This window comes from Rhinolophus sinicus, linkage group LG07 (genome assembly GCF_036562045.2).
Source record: "Rhinolophus sinicus isolate RSC01 linkage group LG07, ASM3656204v1, whole genome shotgun sequence".
Classification (NCBI taxonomy): domain Eukaryota; kingdom Metazoa; phylum Chordata; class Mammalia; order Chiroptera; family Rhinolophidae; genus Rhinolophus; species Rhinolophus sinicus.
The window spans coordinates 1,896,326-1,919,744 of NC_133757.1; the positions used below are offsets into that span (position 1 = coordinate 1,896,326).

The following is a 23,419-nucleotide window of genomic DNA, read 5'->3' on the forward strand; positions in this document are numbered from 1 at the left end:
TGGCCCTGGCCCACCTCTCCACACTCCCGGCACAGCTCTCCCCTCTCACTACCCGCCAGCCCACTGGCTGCTGCCGCTCCCCTAACACCTGCACTGCTAAGCCTGCCTGAAAGCTGTCCCCCAGCGCTCCCAATGACCATCTCCTTTTCATGGCTCCTTTACATTTCTCCGCTCTTTCCCGCCCAACCTAAACAGAGCCCCATCTTTCATAGCACGCCCATTTATTTCTTCTGTAGCACTTTTTACTATCTGCAATGACCTTGGTGACAAGTGACCCATGACTGTCTATACCCTTTCTGCTCTGGACGCCCACTGACTAGCATAATGAGTGGCACACAGTGTCTCATCAATGAAGTCTGACAGACTACTGAACAAATGGCGGTCACTACTCCAAAGCCGAACAGGACAGAAGACTTGCCGGTGGCAGCACTGTGGCACCACGGTTGAGGAGGGAACGACTAAACCTACGTTCAGGGACATTTTGTTAAACCTCATACAGAGGTTTCTTTCTACCCTGTGACGTGTGATATAAAAGGAACAATTTTCAAAATCATATTCTTTCTGTCAGTCAGTCACATATAAATTTCAAAATGAACATTTAAATTAACATTTTTGGTAACTTTTTTTAAGCCTCTTGCCAAATGTAGCCCAGTAACAGCTAATAAACTAAGTTAACTGCGTTATTTTTTTCCATGATAACATAGATGAAAACTAGGATATTTTTAAGATTTAACAATCCTACCAGAATTATGAGACATTTTTAGAGTTCCTAAAAAAATGAATCCTACATAAACAAGTTGGTTGATTTTTCTCTGACACTGAAGAATAGGAATTCAGCTAGTTAGTTGGCACCTAGTTAGTTGGCACCTAGTTAGTTGGTACCTAATTAGGTGACACTCAGTTACTTGGCACCCAGTTAGTTGGTACCTAGTTACTTGGTACCCAGTTAGTTGGCACCTAGTTACCTAGCCAGTTGGTGACCGTCTGGAGATTGCCCTACATTGTCTGCTTACACACACTAATTGTACAGACATTTAAACAGTGTAAACTACAGAAATTACCTATACCGATTGTACAGACCTTCAGAAATTAAACAGTGAGCTATATCTTTAAGACACTGCACATTTAAGAAATCAAACTATAAAGGTTGCTATTTTGTAAAGAACCAAAAAATACAAATTTAAGTATATAACTCATTCTGTATCCTTGACTTTATATCTGAAGTTATAATGGACATAAAATGCAAGTACAGCAGCTATCATACAAACAAGATTAATAGTAAATGAAATACGATAGTGTGAAATCTCCCTGACCAGATGGCTGGTAAGACTGATGCTGAGAATTTCATACTAAAGTGCATCACATGGTAAAAACGAGGGCCCCAGCCCTGTGGGATCCGGGAACTGAGGCGGGGACAGAGGCTGGCAAGGGAGGTGGGAGCCACCTGCACAAAGGAGAGCGATTTTAAAAAATGGTAGGTAACGGTGCCTACACTTCAAGCACCCACCACCTAGTCAAGAAGCCAATCAAAACAGGAACTAAAGGACAAAAATACAAGGTATTTCCTGACAAATAGTTCAACCAATGGCACAGACTAAGTTCGGAGACTAAATAAACAAATAAATAAATAAACGAGCCAGAGGGGTACACAGGGACGGCCTCACACAAAACGGTTCGATGTGACTATCACTGCTGTACACCTCTGCTGGACACTGTATCTTGAAAGATTCTATCTACCAAACAACTGATTAAATGATAACGTGTATTCCCACTTTAGGTCGTGCTAACAAACTGACTTGACGTAATCGGAAAAGCAAAGGCATTTGACATTTTCATTAACTATTTAATTTTATTCAGTAAAAATAAGGTTTCTATGAGAACTGTAGTAACAGAAACCATTCATGTGTCTCCTCTAAGCTGCGGGAGGAAGGAATGCGAGGCTGGGACCCAGAGCCTCAGGACGTGACTAGACAAGCTGCCGACGCAGGTGTGTGGGACCCCACGCGGCATCGACGTGGCCCCGAAGGAGCACATGTGCACGTCACCAGCACGTCACCAGCCCGGGAAATGGGGGGGTTCAGATTCGGTGATGTGAGCACCAACTACTTGGACCCAAAATGTATGCTAACTTTTCTCAGGTATTATTTTACCATCTTCTACAAAATGAGAAATTGCTGAGGTCACCAAACTTTACCATCAAACTATTAAAAACATCAAGTTTAAGATCCCCTACTAATGATTCTATAAATCTAAATCATAGAATGAACTAATCGCTATACTTCACAAGTCAAAAGTGCCAAACTATTGCAGCCATTAAAAAAAGACTAAGAAATCAAATTAAAAGTCACAGAAATAGCAGAACATCCGTTCTATAGCCCAGAAGTTTCGAAAAGCTCTTATTATTGGGAAAAGAAAGCTGTTTTCAAATGAACCACATGCCTCTCTTACTAGGAAATGCCAACAGACGTTGCAAATATTTGACTCCACATTTGCCCGCCGGTGTTTAGCCACTGTGGCCTTTTAAATGGCCTACCTCACAAATTCCATGCAAACTGTCTTTGCCCTGGACGATGTCTAGTGAAAGGAAAACCGTGCCATGGAATGACTACCTGGAAAGTCACCGTGCCCGCACAAGCGCGCACCTGCGATCACCGGCCCGGGAATGGCAGGTGCAGTGGGCTCAGGTGTCCACAGGGAAGGGCTTCCCAAGCTTGGCTTGCTGACACACTTAAGCACCTGAACAACTTAAAGTCTCTCTGCCAAGTCTGGTACCAACGTGAGAGGGAATTCTATAGTCACTTTAAATAAATCATTCAGATGGCACCTAAGAACAATGTGCTACCCAAACCAGTAACATTAGACACATAAAAGCAGACTTACAACAATTACCATCATCTTGATTAATCTTATGATTGAAATGTTTAATCATTCATTTCACTTGTAATCATTATCTTTTATCACTGACCAAACATGCAGTTTTAATGTCCCCTTCTATTATTTATATGGGACATTTTAGGGTGACAGTCTAAGGTTACATTACACGTTTCATTGGAATTTTAAATAAGTCCTTAAATTTTAAAAAGCTAACCATTATATTCACACTCGCTCTGTCTGCATAAAGAAACACTGGAAGGATTCATACAAAATTAATACAAGCAGTTACTTATGGGGTGGGACATGAGGGCCGAAGTGAGAAGGCGGGAGGTGCCTACTCAATGCACACTGACACACCGGGGGCGCCTACTCAATGCACACTGACACGCCGGGGGCGTCTACTCAATGCACACAGACATGCTGGGGGTGCCTACTCGATGCACACTGACATGCCGGGGGCGCCTACTCAATGCACACTGACACACCGGGGGCACCTACTCAATGCACACTGACATGCCGGGGGCGCCTACTCAATGCACACTGACATGCCGGGGGCGCCTACTCAATGCACTTCGACCTGGTTTTGATTTTCAAGCCATCTAAGTGCAAAGCACACTGACCTATACAGAAACTGTCTGAAAGTTATATACCTACTGTACAAATGAATTAGCCCGTCCAAATTCAGTGTTTTCTGTTTACACAGAAAATGCCATGCAGTCAAACACAGCGCTGTCATTTTTCACCCATACATAGGTGTACTTGCCCACATGTCCCATGAACTCATAAATTCTGTTTTGAAAAAACAAGGCTTTGGTTTTTTGTTTGTTTGTTTTAAATCCTAAGCATTCAGGCTTTGAAAACAGGGTGTGTCTCCCTTCCCAATAACTCATTTCTAAGATTCTCAACTCCTATGTTGGCCATGCTGCCTAAACCAGCCCGGAGTCCTGACGACGTTCACTAGCTAAAGAAATGAGCTCCTCCACAGGTGCAGTGACCGCCTCCCTGTACTCACCCGCCCAGCGGAGGCACGAGGGACACACAGCACGCAGAACAGAGCGAAACAAAGCAGGATACACGTATCACGGAGCACAAAGCCAGAGAGACTGCCTGGCTTCCTTTGTCCTCTGCTTCCTGAACTAGTGAGAAAACCGGTCCGTTTCTCTGTAGTGCTACCCGATCCAGACAGCAACGTCCTCCTGTTCCGTGGATCCCCGCACCTTACACCCCTTCCCTTTGCACATCGCACCCAGCTTTCCAATGAAACACATCTTGTTACTCATTTTCCTATATTAAACCACGGTCATCACTCAGAAACTCCCGTGTTGCCATCCTGCTCCCTCCTGCCCCACGCACACGTTAGGAGAAGCGTGGTGGGTCTCACAGTACTCAGGACTTCAGAAATGCAAAACCATTTTAAGATTTTTATGCAGAATCTACTGCAAAAATCACAGAGCCCAACACCAATGATAAACGTGTGGAATTCCACACCACTCCGTTCCTATATTCGTTGATATAAACTCATAAAAGACACGACACTGGAAATGAAGTACCTTCACAAATGAAACTTGGGGGTGTTCTTTGGCCAACTCTGCCATGACGTCGTTCATCTGAACACACTGTGGAGCCCATGGTGCCCAAAAATGGACGACAAGGAGGGACCTGTAAGGCAATAAAACGCAGTTTTTAAAAATTCTGGTATCTTCAGAAATAAGCAAATACTGATATAAACTAAATTCTATCACCAAAACACAACCTTTATGAGATCTGCCTGAATGCTTTTCGTACTGCTAGAATTTTGTTATATTAAACACAGACTGACATATAAGGACTTGCAAGGTCTTGAGACTATTGTCTATGAATTTCCAAGGTAATGCTATTTCTTGAGTCAATACTTAGCTCATATGAAGTGATTCTGAATATTCATCCATCTCAACTAATAGTCACATAAATCCACCGTATGTTCAGCCCTTAGGAAAGGTGGAGACGAGGTTTCTGCAGTAGAGGCACACTGTGTGAAAAATGACTGTCAAAGCATGCTTATTAATGCTAGTGTTTACCTTTTTAAACACGATACTCTGATGAAGGGGCAAAATTGTGCCCTTAGGAATAGAAATGTTGAAAATGAAAGCATGCAAGCAGAAAACATGGGAAAATGGAACTGCTTTTTACAAAGATATACTTTTGTACCATGCTACAAAAGACTGTAAAAATTGACAGTATGAACAGACAGAACAGTGGATTAATTGTTGGTGACCTTCGTAGGAATCTGTGCACATCTACCAACTATTTTCATATAAAATTATCTCAGCAAAGGTATCTTTAAGTCTATCCTCATATACAACTGCAAAACACTTTAGTTTCACAGAATCCTAAGTTTAAATATAATCCCCCAACCAAAAAAATGTGAAAAATCAGGAAGAAAATGTTTTAAAATACGTTACGTGGAGAGCGGAACCAAGGACAACTAACCCGTGGGCAAGGAAAAGACAAACACGCTGTAAAACCAGACCAGTGCAGGTGAGGAAGGAGAGTGGAAGCAAAGGGTGGCAATGGGGGGTTCCAGGAAAAGGAAGGCAGGATTTGGAGACATTGGAAGCAGAGTCTACAGAAAACACTAAGTTTCGGGCTCAGGTCTGATGGCTAATGGGGGCACCAGCCAAGAATCAGAGTACAGAAGCTGCCACCCGGAAGAAAAGGAAGGCGAGTGAACTGCTGGCAATCAGGAGCGCAGGAAAGAAGTCTGCCCTTGATCTGCAGACGCGGGAATCAAACTGCCCATGCCGGCATCACGCTCACTCCCCAATGCAGCAGGACAAAGAAGGGGCCAAGGGCAGAGCCTCAAGGCCTGAGTTACAGGCCAGATGGAGGAAAAGGAGGCAGGCAGTGGGCCAGAGAAGGGCCCTAAAAGGCACAGCGAGATGAGCGCCTCACAGAAGTCAAGAAGGAAAGAGGGACAATCCCCCAGCGCAGCAGGAAAGGACAGCCAGCAGAGGCAAGAGGAATTCCAGGGGGTGGGACAGCGAGTCTGATGGCAGGATGTGGAGGGCTGACAACCAGGAAGCACAGGCCACTGAGAGATCTGGCTGTAAACAGGGAGGGAACGAGGCGAAGACAGGATCTCGGAAGGGGCTTTTCATTAGAACCAGAAAACCTGGACCATTTATTTTGTGAGGGGACAGTACAAATGGACAACGAGAGGCTGAAAAAGACACAAGAGACAGCTGAGGATGCAGGGTCTTGGTGGCAGGAGATGGAAAATCTAGAGCACAGGCTCCACGTTGGGAAGAGGGACTGTCCCCTCTGGATCAGAAGCAAAGGACTCAAAGAAGGGTAAAGCCATAGATATATGTGTAGGTGTTGGGGGGGGGGGGCAAGTAGGAGGAGAGCTTGGGAGACGATGCTTCTGGAAGTCCTGTTTCCCCAGGTGGGAAGCACGGTCTTCTTCTGAACCAAAGGAAAATGGACGACAGGGGTCAGAGATACGACTGACACAGAAGGGAGGGTTGCCCAGGGGCACACAAAAGGAAGGTAGGAGGCTCTAAAGGAGGACCCACCTAGGGAAGACCCCCATCTGTGTGTTTTCCTTTGTACCCAGCAGAACTCAGAAGCTTCCGTGTGTGAGCAGGTGGGCCTCAGCGTCCACGGCAGACACTAGAGTGTGTTTCCAGCACTGTTTCCTCTTCCTGTCCAGCATCTAGCTAGTCTACGTTTCCCAGTGTTCCTTGCAGTTGTTTGGGGCCCTGGGTGTGAGTTTTGGCTGATGGGATAAAGGTCAGAAGTAATCTACCTGGCCCTTCAAAACCCTCCTGCGTGAGTCTCTGCCCACTCCAGTCTCATCACGCAGAGCCTCTGAGAGAATGAAGGGGTGCCCCAAAGCCTAAGGGACGGCGAAAAGGAAAACGGTCCCCAAAGGATCCGTGGAAGAATGCTCATAGCAGCTTCGGACACAAGGGGCAAATCCTAGAGAAACTGCTGTACGTTCATACAATGGAATGAAAAGAATCCAACTATGGCTACTTGCAACAACATGGATGAGTTTCGAAAATATACTGAGTAAAACGACAGACCAGGAGCTGTGTGACTCCATTTACATTAAGTCCAAGAACAGGCAACCGGAGTTACAGTGACAGAAAGCAGATCGGTGCTGGGGAGCCCTGGAAAGGGGCTAAAGAACTTTCTGCGGCTCTCTGTCCTTGTTTTGAATGATAGCTATTTGTGTGTATACAACTGTCAAAATTCATCACATCTAACAATTAAGGTCTGTACATTTTATTATAGTATGTAAGTTAATACCTCAATTTTTTAAAAGTTAGGATACCACTTTTTACCGGATCGAAAAAAGATTTTTTAAATGATAATATTCAATGATAAGAAAGACGGAGTGAGACAAGCACTTTCATATCCTGCTGGTTCAAATTAAATTGGAACTTGTCAGAAATTTCCCACTTTCAAGTATCCAAAGAAAGTATTAGAGACAAAGGTTTATGTGAATGAATACTTTCCTATTATTTTCCATAGCAAATAACTGCAAAAATGTATTGCTCAACAAGTTTTTTTAAGTCATATAAAATATTATAAAGCCATGAAAAAATCGTATGTTGAAGATTTTTTTAATGACATGGGAAAATGCTCACAACATAATTACATGTATTTTAAAAATTGAAATACATTACCAAACTTTTTAACAATATGAAATGACATGCAAAAAAGAAAATAAAAAAGTACACACATACAACTTAAATTTCATTACTACGAATGTGGCTTTTAAGAGTAATGTAACTTCCACCTCTGTGAAGCAGCAATAACCCAAATCCTGGGATGTTGGGAAGATCAAACAAAAATATAAAGCACTTTGAAAACACTCAAGAATGACATTAATGTTCACTGTTCTTGTGACTCATCCGCAATATTCTCGTATCTAGACGCGTAGCTTCCACTTTCCAGTTCAGTACATGGTGCCTAATGTCGTAAGGACATAAACCTGAAACAAGCATAAATGCTATGTATCACCCTCTCTTGGGTTACACGGAACAGCACTGTCTCCATCTTCACGGACAGCCCAAAATGCAGGGTGCACTGTTTAAGGAAAACCTTTAGAGAAATCCTGATTCATGGGATTTCAGACAATGCCATGAACCTGGGTTCTTCATCAGTAAAACAATTTGTGCTCATTACTGGCTGTTTCTATTATTACAGGTGTTCTGCTCCGACAGTTATTCATCTGCAGGTAACACAAGCTACCACTTCTTAAACACTAGCACATGCTAGACTCTAGTAAACATTTTACAAATAGGCAAAACCTTAATTACTCTGCAAATGGATATTAATATCCCCACTGTACAGACCACCTGAGGTTTCACTAACATGTAAAACATGTGATTGAGTTAAGCAAAGAAAAATTTTCAGTTCATGTGAAATTTTAAAACTGAGAAGTGAAGATTTGGAAAGTAGACTTTAAATTATTACATTAACGAATGCTATTTAATAATTCTTAAATGCTTTGATTTTCACAAAAAGCTGCAGAGATTTGTTCCTTCCCCACATAGAAGGCATCACTTCCCATGTGCCCAATGAAACTCTCTCTATAGAAAAGGTGCACTGTTTTGGAGTCACTTCAAGTACAGACCAGTGACAAGAACACATCCAAATAGTACTTACATTTAAATTTTTCCTGATAGTGATAACCTTAAGGACCTTAATGTTTCAAAAAATGAAATACACAAAAAGCAAAATGGTCTTCCAGATGGCAGCAAGTTCATTTACTGAGGGCAGGTCCACACAAGCCCTGCTCACTTTAAGAGGCCACCTCTGGTGACTTCATAACTGCGCTGTTTTCAGATGTGTGGAGCGCGGGATGAACCAGAACCCACCTTCCATCAATGAGTAGACGTCACCCCCTCTCCTTTTCAAACAAACCGTTTTCCAGGTACCCCTGAAACGCCAGAAGAGCTGTGTGGTTAACACTTTCAACTCCATCCCCTTCCTAAAGCACGAAAGGCCGAGGACCAGCTATTCGCACCCTCCCCATCCTCCACGAAGGCACTGCGCCCCCGTCTCACCTGCACACGCCACCCGAGCTACTCGCCCAGAGCAGCACCTGTCTCTCACTCAAGTTCGTCAACAAAACTACCGCATTTAGGTCCGTGAGCATCTGCTGCGTGCGAGCGCCGCGCCCTCCGCTCCGTCCAGAAAACGCCGAGCGAACGCTGACCGCTCGTGCCCGCGAGGCCGCGCGGGGCGGTGCGTCACCCGCAGCAGCCGACTGTGCGCCCAACCGCGGGGCGGGCACTGTCCTGCCCCATTTCACCGCTGCGGACACCGAGGCCCGGCGACGGAACCTGCCCGGGGGCGCACGGCTGGCGCAGGCTGAGCAGGGCACCGGCTCCGGGCAGTGGGCGCTGGAGCCGCTCCGCCAGGGCCACGCCGAGAACGGCGTCCCGGGCGGGAGGCCCCGACAGAGTGCGGCTGGCACGACGGGGCCCGTTCGTCTCCAGTCGCGGCCCGCGCGCCCGCGCCGCCCCGGCGCCTTCCCGGCGGGCGGACCCCAGCGGCCCGCGCGGCCAACAGGAAACGCGGGCCGCGGCCCGGGCGGCCGTAGGTGCGGCTGCCGGCGGCGCCCCCGCGCCCCAGACGCCCCGCAGCCGGCAGCCGCGCCGGCCCTGCCCGGCCTTCCTCCGCCGCCGCCGGTCACACCGCGGAAGGGGCCGCGCCGGGGCTGTGCGGCCGGACCCGCTCCTCCGCCGCGGTGAGGGGCCAGGGCCCGGGGCCGCGCCGGCCGCTCCGCCTGGGCCGGGCCGCGCCGTCCCGCGAGGCCGGCTTCCGCCGCGACGCTCACCCCTGCCGCCCGCCGCCCCGCTCACCTGGCTCTGAGGCGCAGGAGCTCCTCAAACTGCTGGGCTGAGCCGACCTCCACGGCCAGCGCCGCCGTCTCGGCCGCTCCCGCCGCCATGCTGCCGCCGCCAGACAGGAGCAATCGAGCGCCGGCGGCCCGGGGGGCGGGGCCTCCGGCTCTGTGCGCGAAGCCCCGCCCCCGGGCCCGCCCCGCCCCGGGCCTGCGCCTGCGCCAGCGCCAGCACCAGCCGAGACGAGGACACCTGGGGACAAGCTTCCGGCTGCTTGAGCTTGCGCACTGCTCCTGAGCTTCCCGGCCCCGACGGCCAGGAGTCCTGCCTGCGGGGCTTTCTGCTCCGTACCTTCCCTGCACCTCCCACAGCAGCTGGGACAAGGATGTGCGTGTGATGTGAGTGTAAGTGAAGTCAGGTTTGCACAGAACAAAACAAAAATTGAACCTAAAATGAAATTACACCAAGGTGAGGCTGGATGGGCGGTCAGGGAAAGAGAGGTTGTGCCATCTCGGAACCTCAACACGGACGAAGACCTTCGAATTCGGACCTGAAGGACCCGAACCCGAGTCCAGCGGTGCCCCCCACCACCCATTGTGACCTGGAGCAGCGCCGCCTGGCACACGGCCCAGCTCCGGGACCCCTGCACCTCCCTCACTCGGGCCTCCAGGTCCCCATACTCTCGAACCTCGAGCCCTTCCCTGGCTCCCTGGGCATCGCCCTAATGTTGACTCTCCAGGTGCCGTCCTCCCACACTTCTCAGGCCCCGCACACACTCTCCGGCCTGAGTCATGTCCATGCCCTGAGTATCCTCCATCTCGACGGCAAGTCCCTCCACCCCCAGAGCCCAGTCGCCATCTGCTTTGGGGAGGGCTGTCTCCTCTTGGAGGACCCCACACCACACCTGGCCTTTTCTCCAAAGCGCCGCTCCTGTTGTAGCTCCCACGTCACTGACAGTTCGTGCTCCCACCCAGACAGGCGGGGCTCCTCCTGGACAGCCCTGGGGTTCTGGACAGGCTTTGAGGGCAGGCCCGATGGAGCCTTCCGTCGTGTTCAGGGCACCTGTGCCGCTTCTCCACGTGCACATCTCACCGGACTGGAACTGTGCTGTCTCCTCCAGCAGCTCAGTTCTCGTGGAGGCAGGCAGGGATGTGCGTACCCCAGCGTCTGCATTAGAGCCGGGCAGAGCCGTGCTCAGTGCGCGCTCGCCACGCGCAGCTACTGGAAAAGTGGGCTCACTGAGTTTCAAAGATTTAGTAGTACCAAAAAAATAATCTATCTCATTAGTAATTTTTAATTGATTGCATGTTGAAATGATAACATTTGGGATATATTGGGTTTTGTGAGACATGTTATTAAATTTAATTTTCATCTTTTTGTATTTTTAATGGGGTTGCTAGAAATTTAGTTATGTAGTGACTTTCATTTGCGGCTCACCCTAGATTTTCCCTTGGCAGCGCTGTTCTGGTCATTGACAGTGACGGTTAGGAGCCCATTAAACATGTGCCTCACCCTGAGAAATAGGTGTTACTGACAATGGTAAATTACAGTGTTTGAAATGCAACAGGAGAGCAATGAGGAACTGTTTTGTTCCTGACTGTGGTGGGAGATACTCAAACATGTGATAAAATTGCATAGAACAAAATATATACAAACAAGAACAAGTGAAACTGGGCAATTGAAAAGAATGGGTCGGTTGTATGGATACCAGCATCCTGGGTGTGGCACTACTACAGTTTTGCAGGATGTTATCTTTCGAGAAAGTGTACACAGGTCTCTTTGTATCGTTTCTGATACCTGCATGTGACTCCACATTATTTTAAAATAAAAAGGTTAGTTACTCTTTTTCTTTTTTCTTTTTTTCTTTTTAGTAAAGGAAACCGAGAGATTACTACGGGGGGGGGGGGGGGGGGAATTCAACGGGGGAAAAACAGCATGTTGCAAAACAGGGTTAGGCTCCAGTAACCATTTTTAACAGAATTATATGTACACAAATATATAACTGTACATGGCTGTATGTAGCATAGGAAGAGGCCTTCAGGAGGGTCTCCCCAAAGTGGTAGGAGAGCTCGCCTCCAGAGAGTGAAAACGGGCGTTTTAAAGGGAGGACCTTCATGCCTCACATTGTAGTCTTCTGAGTGTCATTGGCGTTTGTTTCAAAGAGCAGAACTGGCCTTGTAATTTAAAAAACAATGAAATTGTAATGCACCAGGGAAATGTGGTCTATGGCTCTTTTTCAAAAACAAAGCAAAACAGTAAGCAGCCCTCTAATGTGGCTGTTTTAAAAATCCTGATTTTTCCTTTAAATGGAATTTGCCGAAAGCAGCATACACCAGCTACAGAGCGCACTCCCTACTTCAAAACAAAAGTTAGGAACATTCCCAGACATTTCCAGTCCTGCCCCCTGCTCTTTTTGCAGTTATCACTGTTGGTATCAACAGGCCTGACATCAGCAGATGACGCCTGAGCTTGAAAATGCTCTCACGTAGGCAACAAAGACTGCTCCATTCGGCTTTGAGCCCGAGCCGCATGTTGGGGAGCTGTGGCATCTGGGTTCCAAGTACATAAGTGTATACACAGGTATATGGTGGTTTCAGCCTTCCAAAGCGATTGCACACGTGCCTGCATTTAGCATTCTGTGCAACCTTCAGCTGTAAAACCTTCACTGCCTACCCCACTTTATAGCCAAGGAAACCGGCCAGACCCACAGCAGGCAAGGGCCAGCGAGTGACTGTCAGGCCTCACCCCGGGGCCTTCCCGTTGGGCTTCAAGCTCGTCTCACTCCCACTGCCACCCCATCCCACGTGCTGCTCCAATGTTGGACAGCCCAGTCCTCTCTCTCTTGTTCAGGCCCAGAGGAGAAAACTTGTCATTGTCATATTAAACTGGTTTGGCCTGTTGCTTCAGTTACACTCTGGACTTGGCTTTTCCTTGCGCCCCTATTAGTGCTTGAAAGCTCAAAACCACTGGAAACCAAGATACGGGGGCTGATTTGGGCCTGTGTCCCCAGGGTGGGTTCATCCCAGGCACCGACATTCTGCTGACTCCATATGTAAGCATCGTTTAGCCACATCCTAGTTCCAATTTGGAGCAGTGAAGGAGGTGGGGACCCCTTTGGAACCCAGTGACACTTCATCTTAAGTACCCTCTGGGCAGGGGCTTCTCCTGGGCCCCTCTTGGTGAGGCACCAGGAACAGTTTTCCTAGGACAGCAGCACAGCCCTGAGAAGGATGGGACAATTAGGTTTCCCCAGGTGCTGTATGGCACTTCAGGGGCCGGGAGCATGGGGACCAGGAAGCTGGGGCTCTGGGTCCTCGGGGCTGAGGCCTGGCCTGAGAGAGCGAAGCTCCAGACAAAGCTGCAGGTCGCAAAGGAATGCCAGCCTATGCCCAAACTGCCCCATTCTAAAGGAGTGTGTGTGTGTGTGTGTGTGTGTGTTTTCCCAGTAATGACAGCTAACACTTACTGCTCCTGCAAAGGCAGGGAAATACTGCAGCCATGCCCTTCTGATGATGCCTGGCTTATTCCTTTGCCCAGCCAGGTGGTATCCTCCATGGCAGGCAGGGCACAGTGCCGAGTTCCAGGTGGGCACATATAACCCAGAGTGGAAAGGAGTGACAGCCAGTGGAGGAGCACTTGGAACTGAACCCCCAGCTGGCGGAGTCTTTGTAAACCCCACCCCAGGAGCTGAGACACACAGGGTACCAGGAGGGAAGGAGTGAGCCTGCTTTAATGGGTGAAGCATTTGCACTGGAAAGTGTGTTACTCAGGTAAAGTGGCCAACATTTCCTTTCTTTTAAGAGACTCTTAAATTCCAATTACTCTGCCCCCGAAGACCAGTTGAGGATAACCCCAACTGGAGGGAATTAATTTCCTTAGGAATTTCACTGTTGCAAGATTAATGGGGCCCCCTGCAGAGAAATAGTAAAACTGTAAGTACAGTAGATTGGCACCTGAAGGATACATATTTTCATTTCTGTTCTCAAGCTGCGATATCTTCTGGAGCTGCTATAAAAAGCATCAGTGAGCACCCGCACGTCTGCTGAGAACTTGCTAACAGCTCGCGGGAGGAGTCAGCTCAGTGCCAGTCTCCCGGGCTCTAACCACACAGCTGGCCGGGGGCCCACGGCCATGTCCAGGGGCTCAGTGACCGATGGGCGCCTGGCTGGGAAGGGCCCAAACGCCTTCCCCGGAGCCCTGACGGGTGGACCAAAGCCCAGAGCAGAATCCCCGGACTAGGTTCTCCTAAGCCTACTTGCATCCCCACGCCCAGCCCTGCCACCATCCTTGGCACAGCATTCGCTGAGAGACCATCAACCTGGACGCAGAATGGGGGAACCGAGAGGTGGACAGTCTGCATCTTGCCCTCCAGAGCCCACCAGGGAATATCACCCCACTGTCCATTAGCTTTGGTGGCCCCAAGAATGGGCTTTGTGAAAGGAGCCTCACAAACCATGTGGACATAAACCGGATTCTAGGTCCTACCAAGCCACTAGCCCTCCTTCTCAGCCCAAGGGCCAGCCTGACAGTTGGGATGCTCCAGCTGTCACCCTGATAGCGAGGACGATGCAGGCTAGGGAAGTGGGAAGGCTGTGAGGGCCCCTCTGTCAGCCCGTAGGAGCCGGAACTTGGGCCGGCACAAGTCAGCCAAGTTTCTGTGTTGTCTTCCTTACCAGGAAGTGCTTTTACTGGGAGAACTCTACGTACATGCGGGCTGTAAAGGTGGTTTATGCTGTCGTAGCTAGATGTTTATGGGTTGTATTTTTGCTGTACTTGCTTGAAAAATAATGATTTTCAAAGGAAAGAAGAATTACATATCCAGTAAACTAAATAAGACTCATATTTATGAAGGACCTCTGACAGCTCCTCAAACGTGAAAAAAGATCTCAAAGCAGTGAATGGACAATTTATGCTCAAGTTTATTTGTAAAACGGGTTTCAAGTCATACTTCATCTTGGCTCTGCCAATAAAAATACCTTCCATTTCTTTTCAGAAGTGTGTTATCTGACGGTTTCACAGTAACCCAGTTTCCTTTAAGAAGATAAGACTACCTAGATATGTGTTGGGTTGAATGTTTTGCAGTTGTCTGCACAGGGGGAAGAAGATGTGACCGCATCCCATATGATACTCTCTAGAGGAAACGTAAGAAACGTAGCTCACAAATCTCACTCCCATGGTGCAATTTCCAAAAACTCTCATCAAAATAATTTTTAAACATGTTTTTAATTGTTTACAATTTATCAGGAAAAGATTCATCTTGAGAGTTGACTGCCCATTTTCCATCCTACATGAATTCTCATTTCCTCAGAATTCCTCACTGAGGGAGGACCAGACAGGGTGACAGGTGAGGGCTGCAGTGCCGATTTCCCGGCTGTAGGTGGCATCAGCCACCTCTTCAAGCTGGGAAGGGGCGTCCTTTGTTGAGCGCTTTTCTGTATTCAACCTAGAGGCCACAATTCAGAATCTGCACAAACTGGTGATGTGTCTCTGGATGCTCTGCTGAGCCACCAAAAACGTGTGCTTCCCCTGGACCTGCCAACACTTCACACCTTCTCCCTCCCTTCCCATTTCAGTCGGCTGTGTATTTGAGACCCTGTACAATTTACCAAGTCTGTACCGTGCATGTGCAAGCATGCTGGCACGGGAGGGGTGGGGCCAACAAGGGGTGCAAAGGGCCAGTTCCCCATGTGATGACCCAGATGCAGATTTGGGGTGGTTATCATTCGCCATCATTGTGTACGTTTATATGCAGCTGCACGGTATCTTGTCAGGTGTTTTACAGAAAAACACCATGGTGTGTACGCACGTGTGTATTTATTCTCCAAGTATACCTGGAGTAAATTTTCTGCTTTTATTTGTAATTCTTGTTTCAAATTTGAGAAATTAAGGACCCAGATGAGTTTGCCTTGGTGTCACAAACACGATCGCTTACAAAACTCAGAGAGCAAAGAACTTGTCACCAGGCAAGCTACTTCAGGCTGTGCGGCTCCAAGAGCTCACATCTCAACAAGGTCCCTTCTGGACATGGGCCCCACGCACACGCTGCCTCGTGTGAGCTCAAGGGTCTTCTGTCCTGCTGACCTTGGCACTCTCTCACAGGCTGCTTTGGCATAGAGACGACACCTCACAGAGTGGACGTCTGGAGTGTCCAGCGGGCACCACAAGCAGACCTGGCCCTTCTCTGTGGAAGGGAGTCAGAGAACAGAGGTGTGGGAACACTGAGAGCGCATACACACCCCTTAGAGACACAGCTAAGTTCTGGGGTCCAAGCTATGGCCAAAGGACAGAGTTGGTCGCCAGTTTTCTCCCACTGAGCAGGTGCCATCCCAGCCTGGAAAGCTAATCAGTTTAACTACAGTTAGATCATGACCACCATAGTCCCCCTATGTTTGCCACAGTGCCTCAAAAGTGCCACAATGGCTCCTTTCCCGTTCTCTGTGTCCTCTAAAACATGACGGTGGCATGCCCCCGGGTGCAGGACAAAGGAACACCGAGTGCTGTTTCTTTCAATCATCTGAAATCTGTATTCTCGAGCCTCTTCCAGAGCCGTCTGGCCTGGGCTGTGTGATGCTACTCACCACGGTGGCCACATTAGAGACCAGGGAGCAGAACGGAAGCTGTGTGATGCCAGCAGCACCCCGCGTGGTCAGCCGTGGGGCCTCCGTGCCCAGGGGTCAGCAGCTGCTCCCAGCGAGGCTGGGGGGCACTTCAGGAAGATGGTGACAATAAAATAACCCTGGGCCATGTGACCCGTTTGGATTTGCTTCAAACTCTGAAAGGGTTCCCCATTCAGAGGGTCTGCAAACGGCCCTGCCCACCTCGGATTTCAATGGCTGGGATGATTCTTCTGTGGAATGATTGCTGATTTTAATTTCCTTCCTCTAGAATGAAACAAAAAAGGAAAGAGAAAAGCAACCCGCTGATGTTTAAACGCCGCGTAGCCCTGTTGCTCTGTAGGAAGTATATAAAATAAAGGGGCCGTAGTGCACATTCTCATGATAGAGACGCTAAGGTTCAAACCTCTGTGCTCACTCCTGTCCTCTCCTCAAAGCCCAAACTTGCCGTGACTCCATTATTAGCCCAAGTTTAAGTTAGTGTCTACTATCCGCTCATTCCTAGGACACACGTCCACTTCGTTTTAATCAGAAGAAATATCTCATTTAAAAATGTTGATGCCAGTATCACCTAGGACTTTCTAACTGTGATACATACTCTATTTTCAGCTCACATCTATTAAACTAAGAAATGAGTAACAGGCGATACAATGGGGAAGAGACAGACGTGTGGACCCTGAAATGGGTGACGCTTGATGCCAGGGACCCAAGGGCCAGAGCAGTGCTGAGCCCTGTCTGGCCAACTGCAGACAGGCCTGGCCCGGCCAGCCCTGCCAGGCACAGCTGCCCTGAGGGCTGAGCGGGAAACCAAAGAGCTCCCGGTTCCAGGGAGGCCTTCGGCCATAGCCCCTCACGGGAAGCCCCACAGGGCCTCACCTTTTAACTGCTGGGTTTTATTCCTGTTGTGTATGTTCTCTTTTCTGTAGATTGTGTATCACAGCTAGTGTGACTGGACGCCTCTTCAGGGTGCACTGTCAGTGGGGTACTGGCCACCCGGTTTTCCCTCCCGTGAATCAGGTTGTATCGCTCCTCACCCAGAAACGAGTTATTGGCCATTGCTGTATTTACCCCACAGAAACATGTCCTTTTATGATGGGACATAAAGGTTAAAGAGCAGCGTTCTGGAATACCTGCTCACTAGCACAGCAGGAGAAAGCCGAATTCCAGACACGTCCCAAGGCCTGTCTATTCCTGTCTTTAAATGAAACATCCTGTTTTAAGGAATGGCCAGAAAATCTTTAACACTATTTAACAGTCTCATTGGAGGGGGGGGGGTTGTCTCTTATTTGCCAGAAGATGTAGTATGTGAGTTTGCGTGCCTTTGGTTTTGTTTTATAATTTCAAATAGTCAGAAAATATTGCATTCACTGGCAATCAATTTATTTTGATTGATAAAAAGGGGTTAATAAAAACCCCCTTAGAAATAAAAAAGGTGAATAGTAATATATCTTTCACGGTGCCTTCTTTCAGCTGTGCATAAAGAGAGCAAGCTTTTTTGCTTCCCCCCAATAAGTCTTCTCCCCTTATTTTCTATACCTAGTGAGTCATTTATAATCCTTATTATTTCCAACCACACACTGATGTGGCATCAGTCATATTTCCACGTGCTGGGGTTTCTCTGTACTATGTTGTGAGAGCTGAGAGGCAAAACACCCTATAACTTATGTGAGAATACGTGCCAAAAATGGATTATCAAACATAACCGATGTGACTTCATACACTTGCTAATAAAAAATTTTAGGATGAAATATAAAACATGCTAAAATTTCAGTCTGTTGTTGAAACATGGCGCAGCACAGAAAGTGCACTGGTGTCTGGCATTTAACAAACATTACCAAGACATTAGAAGCAGGGATAAGTTAAAATGGGACACAGTTAATGCTTTCTGGCCAACGCTAAAGCTGTGGGCTTTAGAAGGCACACTTGCAGTTACTAATATTTTTATTGACCTATAGCACCTAGGAAGAAAACGCAACACGACAGGCTCTCAGATCCCTGCCTTCTGGACGTAGCCAGTGTTTAGTTACATTGGGGGTGGGTCAGGGCACAGTGCCCAGTAGCCTGTACATCTCTCATTTGCACTGGTCATAAAGTCTTACAATGGTAAATAATTATCTATTTTTGGTCATCCCTGAAGAGCATAGTTACAAGGTCAGTAAATAATACAGGGCACTGGCTGAGCTCACGAAGTTCTCCATGTAGAGATATTTTGAAAGTTCAAAAGCAGGGGGTTATTTTACTTTTTGCCTTAATGAAGTATGCCTAGATCATTATAAGTATTACATTTAGAAAAATCTTATACCGAGTCTCATCATAAAAAAACACCTGAGTGAAGATGACATTGGGACAAAACCATGACCCTCAGAAAAACAAACATGTGCTGACTTGGGGGATGGGGGGGGCATCCTTGGGATCCTGACCCTCCTGGGGAAGAGCAACCTGTCCCCAGTGAGCAGACCATGCCGGTTACCTGTACAACACACAGCTGAGGACCAGGTGTGGGCCCTGGAGACAGTCCTGACTGGTCATGCTTCAGTAACATTTTGATCTGAACACAGAAATGTAAGATGTAATTACGAAGACGAGAGGTGACCTGGTGGGTATCTTGTGCATTCGCATTGTTTGGGTTCTCCTTAACATCCCGGGGATGTTACAGAGGTTTTTAGTTGACCACAGCCCAGACCAGACTGGGGTGTGGGTGGGGGCACCTCCCTTGAAGGTGCCATGGCTGGAGCAGAAGCCACACAGCTAACGGCTAAACTCATCCATTCACTAGCCTTGCCCTCTCTGGGCCCCGCGTCTGCTGGATGCTGGGAACACAGATTCTTAGGAGGACAAAGCCCTTGTCATTCCAAATGCAAAGGTGGGTGTTCAGAATAAAGACCACTGGTGCCCATGTAAGCCGCTCCAGGCCCTGCTCCCTCCAAACTTGCCCCTTAAAATTAAGGCCCTTGGGGGGCCCTGCACTTGTCCTGTCAAATTAAGGCCCTTAGAAATGGTGGTGCTAGAGCTTGTGTTTGTTTGCTTATTTTATCAAACTCGCCATTTGCATGAAGACTGCAGCTTAATAAGAAGCGCTCACAGGAGCCCAGGGCTGTTGGGCAGCAGAGGGTAGAAAGGGACACTGTTCTGAATCCAGGTGTGCCACTTCATCCTTTGGCAGCCCTGGGCATGACAGGTAGCATCTCTGAGCCTGCTTCTCGACCTGAACACGAACGTAACCGGCAGCATTGCTGTGAGGATCAAATGAAATCCAGGTGCAAAATTGGCTAGTCAAGTCTCTGCCATCCGTGGGCAGTTATGTCCTGAGTGCCAACTGCAGGCCCGGCTCCGTCCGGGCACCAGCATTCTGGAGCAGGCTACAGACACCAATTGGAAGTGAGAGGTACCACCTAGTGATGTGTGCCCGGAGCACTGGGTCCGTCGACGGACATTTGGGTTGCTTCCACCTTTTGGCTACTGCGAATGAGGCTGCTATAAAGCGGGTGTTCGAATCTCTGCTTAGTTATTTTGTGTACATACTCAGAAGCGGAATTGTGGAATCAAGGTAATTTTAATATTTTGAGGAAATGCGTTTCTAAGTGGCCGCACCATTTTACATTCTCACCAGCAATGTGCAAGGGTTCCAATTTCTCCACATTCTCACCAACACTTTTGTGTGTTTTTTATAATGGGTATGCAGTTTTGATTTGTATTTCCCTAATGATTAGTGACATTGAGCATCTTTTCATGTGCTTATTGATTATTTGTGTATCACCTTTGGTGAAATGTCTATTCCAGTCTTTTGTGTATTTTTCACCCATGTTGTTTATGTTTTTGAATTGTGGGTGGTCTTTATGTATCCTGGATATTAATACCTTATCAGATAGATATATTATTTGCAAATATTTACTACATTTCGTGTGCTGCCTTTCCACTGTGTTGATAGTGTCCTGTGATGCACAAAAGTCTTTAATTTTCAAATAGTCCAATTTATCTATCTTTTCTTTTGTTGACTGTGTTTTTGGTATCTTATGCTGGAATCCAATGTCATGAAGCTTTCCCTATGTTTTCTTCTAATAGTTAATGTATTTATTTTAATAAATCATATTTCCCCAAAAATAAGACCGGGTCTTACATTAAGTTTTACTCCAAAAGACGCATTACGGCTTTATGTTCAGGGGCTGTCATCCTGAAAAATCATGCTAGGGCTTATTTTCGGGGAAACACAATATTAAAATAACGAGCACTTTAAACTCTCATTTCACAGATGTTTTACATTAATTTTAAAGGTTTTAAGTTTTAGGTAGTAAGAATTTAAATAAATATACTGGGTAAATAGTAGGAGAGGTTTAGTGTACACGTTGTGGGTGGTACCCAAATGACTGATGTTCGGTAAACAGCATGCTAAGCTATACTGCATCCTTCTAAATACACCAATTGCTGTATGCAATGTTAAAGAAATAAGTATTCAGGATACTTGTTAAAAAATGGTAAGGCTGACTTTATTCAGGGACTATCACAAAAGTAGAGACCCTGCAATGGGTTTTGGAGTAGGGGGAGAGGTTGGGCTCAACTCTGAACACCAGGACAAGTGGAGCATGGTGAGGTGGGGTGGGGGGCAGCGGTGGAAAATCACTAAGAGCCAACATCAGAGGTAAGGGGGGATTCTGGCTAATTGACCTAATAGGACTCTTGCTGAAGGCGGGCCGGGGTGATGAGACATCTCCTGGGGGATGCTGGAGGGGGAGGAAGCCCAGCAGATAGCGAGGCTGGGGGGGTTCTAGCTAAGCTGACTTAGCAGGATTCTTGCTAAAACGGGCCAGTGCAGAGATGAGCATGGGAGCCCCGAGCCAGGGCCTACTTGAGAAGAGAATTCAGGGGAGCCTGTGTAGTTTATCGAGGAGAGTGTCTGTTACCAGGTCAGGGGCTAAGCTTCGCCCCCTCCAGCCCCATTACCCAGCAGCTATCTCCAGCAGAGGCAACAGTACAGTGCACAATAGTATCCGATTTTTAATCCTGAAATACAAAAATTTTAAAACTTAGGTTATCCCTAAGTTTGGAGCAAACTCATTTGAACGAATATGAGCAGTTATAGCCTTTATATCTCACTTAGGGTGACTATTTGTGGACATTCACACATTTTTGCAGCAGAAATATTGGTGTTTTCCCAGACGCTGCTGGACGTGTATCATAGTTACACGTATGCTACCCCCTCAGAGTTACATTTGTGCGCACGCACAGTGAGCACTTAAAAAATCTACTTAGCAACTTTCATGCACACAACACAGTATTAACTATAATCACCCTGCTGTACGTTATGTGGACCCTGAGAAAGCTGACACCTACTAAGAAGGGCTCCTGGTGGCTAACTGGGTTCCAATTGAAAAGCAGTTCCTAGCAGCCTTTCTCAACAGGGCCCTCTCACTCAAATTGCACTTCAGGGAGAAGCCTGTACTAAGCTCCTGCCTGCACTATGTTCCTGCCCTCTTGAGCCAGCCCTTCTAAAGGAATTCCTGGAACTGCATCGCAACCAACAGGACTGAGATTTCCCCATCCAATCAGAGCTGAGCAGCTTAGCTCCATCATATTCACTGACCAATAAGAATAGTTTTTTTTTACCAAATTGTGAGAAATTGGAGTCCTCATTTTCATAACAGACCAATCATGGACCAGTGGTGGGGACTTCTCTCTACATCAGCTCCCCTGTGGCTTGGGGAAAGCATTTCCCAACTTCTGGAGAGGTCTTTGAGCTGTTGGAATGAATAATTTCCTTCTTCATAGCCCCCCAAATCAGGGATTCCTGTTGGTGAATTGGCGTCAGTTTAGTATTGGTTGACAATTACACGCCCAGACCTTATTCATCTCATAACTTGAAGACCCCCAAGGGTTTCTGATCCAGCAACGTGAACTGTTGTGGGAGTATTAGTCCTAGGAGTACTACTAGTCGTAAGAAACCACTGTTTGAATACTGAGTTTGTGTCAGGCATTGCTCAAAGTATTTTATATGTAAACGCATCATTTAAGCCTCACGATACCGAGTCATTAGCTTCTATTAAGGAAAATACTAAGGTAGATTAGCTACTTAATTTGCCGAACATCATGTAGCGAGTAGCCCAGGTGAGCAGGGCTTCTTCACACATCTCACCAGGTTAAGAACAGGGCTTTGTAATAACGGAGCCTTCAACTGTAGCGCAACGGTAAACTCACAGCAGCTCGAGAGACATAAGAATTCTGGAGACGGGGAGGCAGCTGGCTGTTCGGTGGTTCAGAAGCTCCTGTTGCCTGGGCCTGGGTGCTTCCCTGTTTTCCACTAGAGTTCCCACCAGCCACCCTCACAGTGACAGGAGGGCTGCAGCAGCTCCAGGAAGCTTACACTGGCACAACCCCAGGGAGGAACGCAAGTGCCCACCCAAACAGTCCCTTTTTAAACAGGAGGGAACATCTTCCCCAGAGTCCAGGCCTTAACAGACCGCCTTTTCTCCCCACTGACCCAGACTAGGTGACCCGTCCCCCGCGAGCCAAAGCAAAGGAGGGGTTTAGACCAATTTTAAGTAATCAAAATGGGTCCCGGGCTGGGCACTTTGCTGCGGGCGGGAGCTCGGCGGTGGGGAGGGTGACGGGTACAGGGGCCCGCAGGGCCTGAGCGCCCTCCAGCCTGGACAGGTGTGAACAGACTCCTGGCCCTGAGTAGCCCAACGCAGTGGAGTTGGGCCCAAGCCCGCGGTTTGCAGAGGACTGGGCATAGAGCCCCTGCTCAGGAGACGTATAGATGGAACCCTACCCCGAGCGCGTGGGCGGCGAGGCCTCGGTTTCCCCTTCTGCACAGCCCGAGGGCCCCGGCAGTTCAGCCTTCATTCAGCCTGCAGAGAAGTGGGGCGGCCCCAGGGCCTTCGGGCCGGAAGCTATAGTGCAGAAGGCAAAGCCCGGGTTGAGACCACTGTGCCGCCGCGTAGCCGTCCCACGTCCCTCCCTCCCGGAAGTGAGGCCGCCTCCTCAGGACTACAATTCCCAGAGACCCTGCGGCTTCGCCCATACTGATTGGCTCTCTGTGCCATCTATTAGCCAACCAGTCACAGGAAGACGACAGCAGACGGGGCTCACTGACCA

General features: G+C 48.0%; 1 protein-coding gene and 1 long non-coding RNA gene across 4 annotated transcripts in view; both read right to left on the reverse strand.

Annotated features, from left to right (window-relative positions):
* Positions 1-9,891, reverse strand: part of GLRX3 (glutaredoxin 3) — a 29,203-nt gene extending 19,312 nt beyond the window's left edge. The window contains exons 1-2 of the mRNA XM_074338793.1: positions 9,735-9,891; positions 4,425-4,533 (exon numbers count right to left, since the gene is read on the reverse strand). Of these exons, the coding sequence (XP_074194894.1) occupies positions 4,425-4,533; positions 9,735-9,823 (198 nt within the window). The 5' untranslated portion in view covers positions 9,824-9,891. The remainder of the gene's footprint in view (positions 1-4,424; positions 4,534-9,734) is intronic.
* A 10,897-nt stretch (positions 9,892-20,788) lies between these two features.
* Positions 20,789-23,405, reverse strand: LOC141572872 (uncharacterized). Of its 3 annotated transcripts, none has more exons than XR_012498350.1 (3): positions 22,520-23,405; positions 21,932-22,112; positions 20,789-21,328 (listed from the first exon to the last, which is right to left on the reverse strand). It is a non-coding gene; the product is annotated as an uncharacterized LOC141572872 (long non-coding RNA). The 3 variants fall into 3 exon arrangements; XR_012498349.1 differs by having other exon boundaries at positions 22,458-23,405; XR_012498348.1 differs by having other exon boundaries at positions 23,094-23,402.
* Between the last annotated feature and the right edge of the window lie 14 nt (positions 23,406-23,419).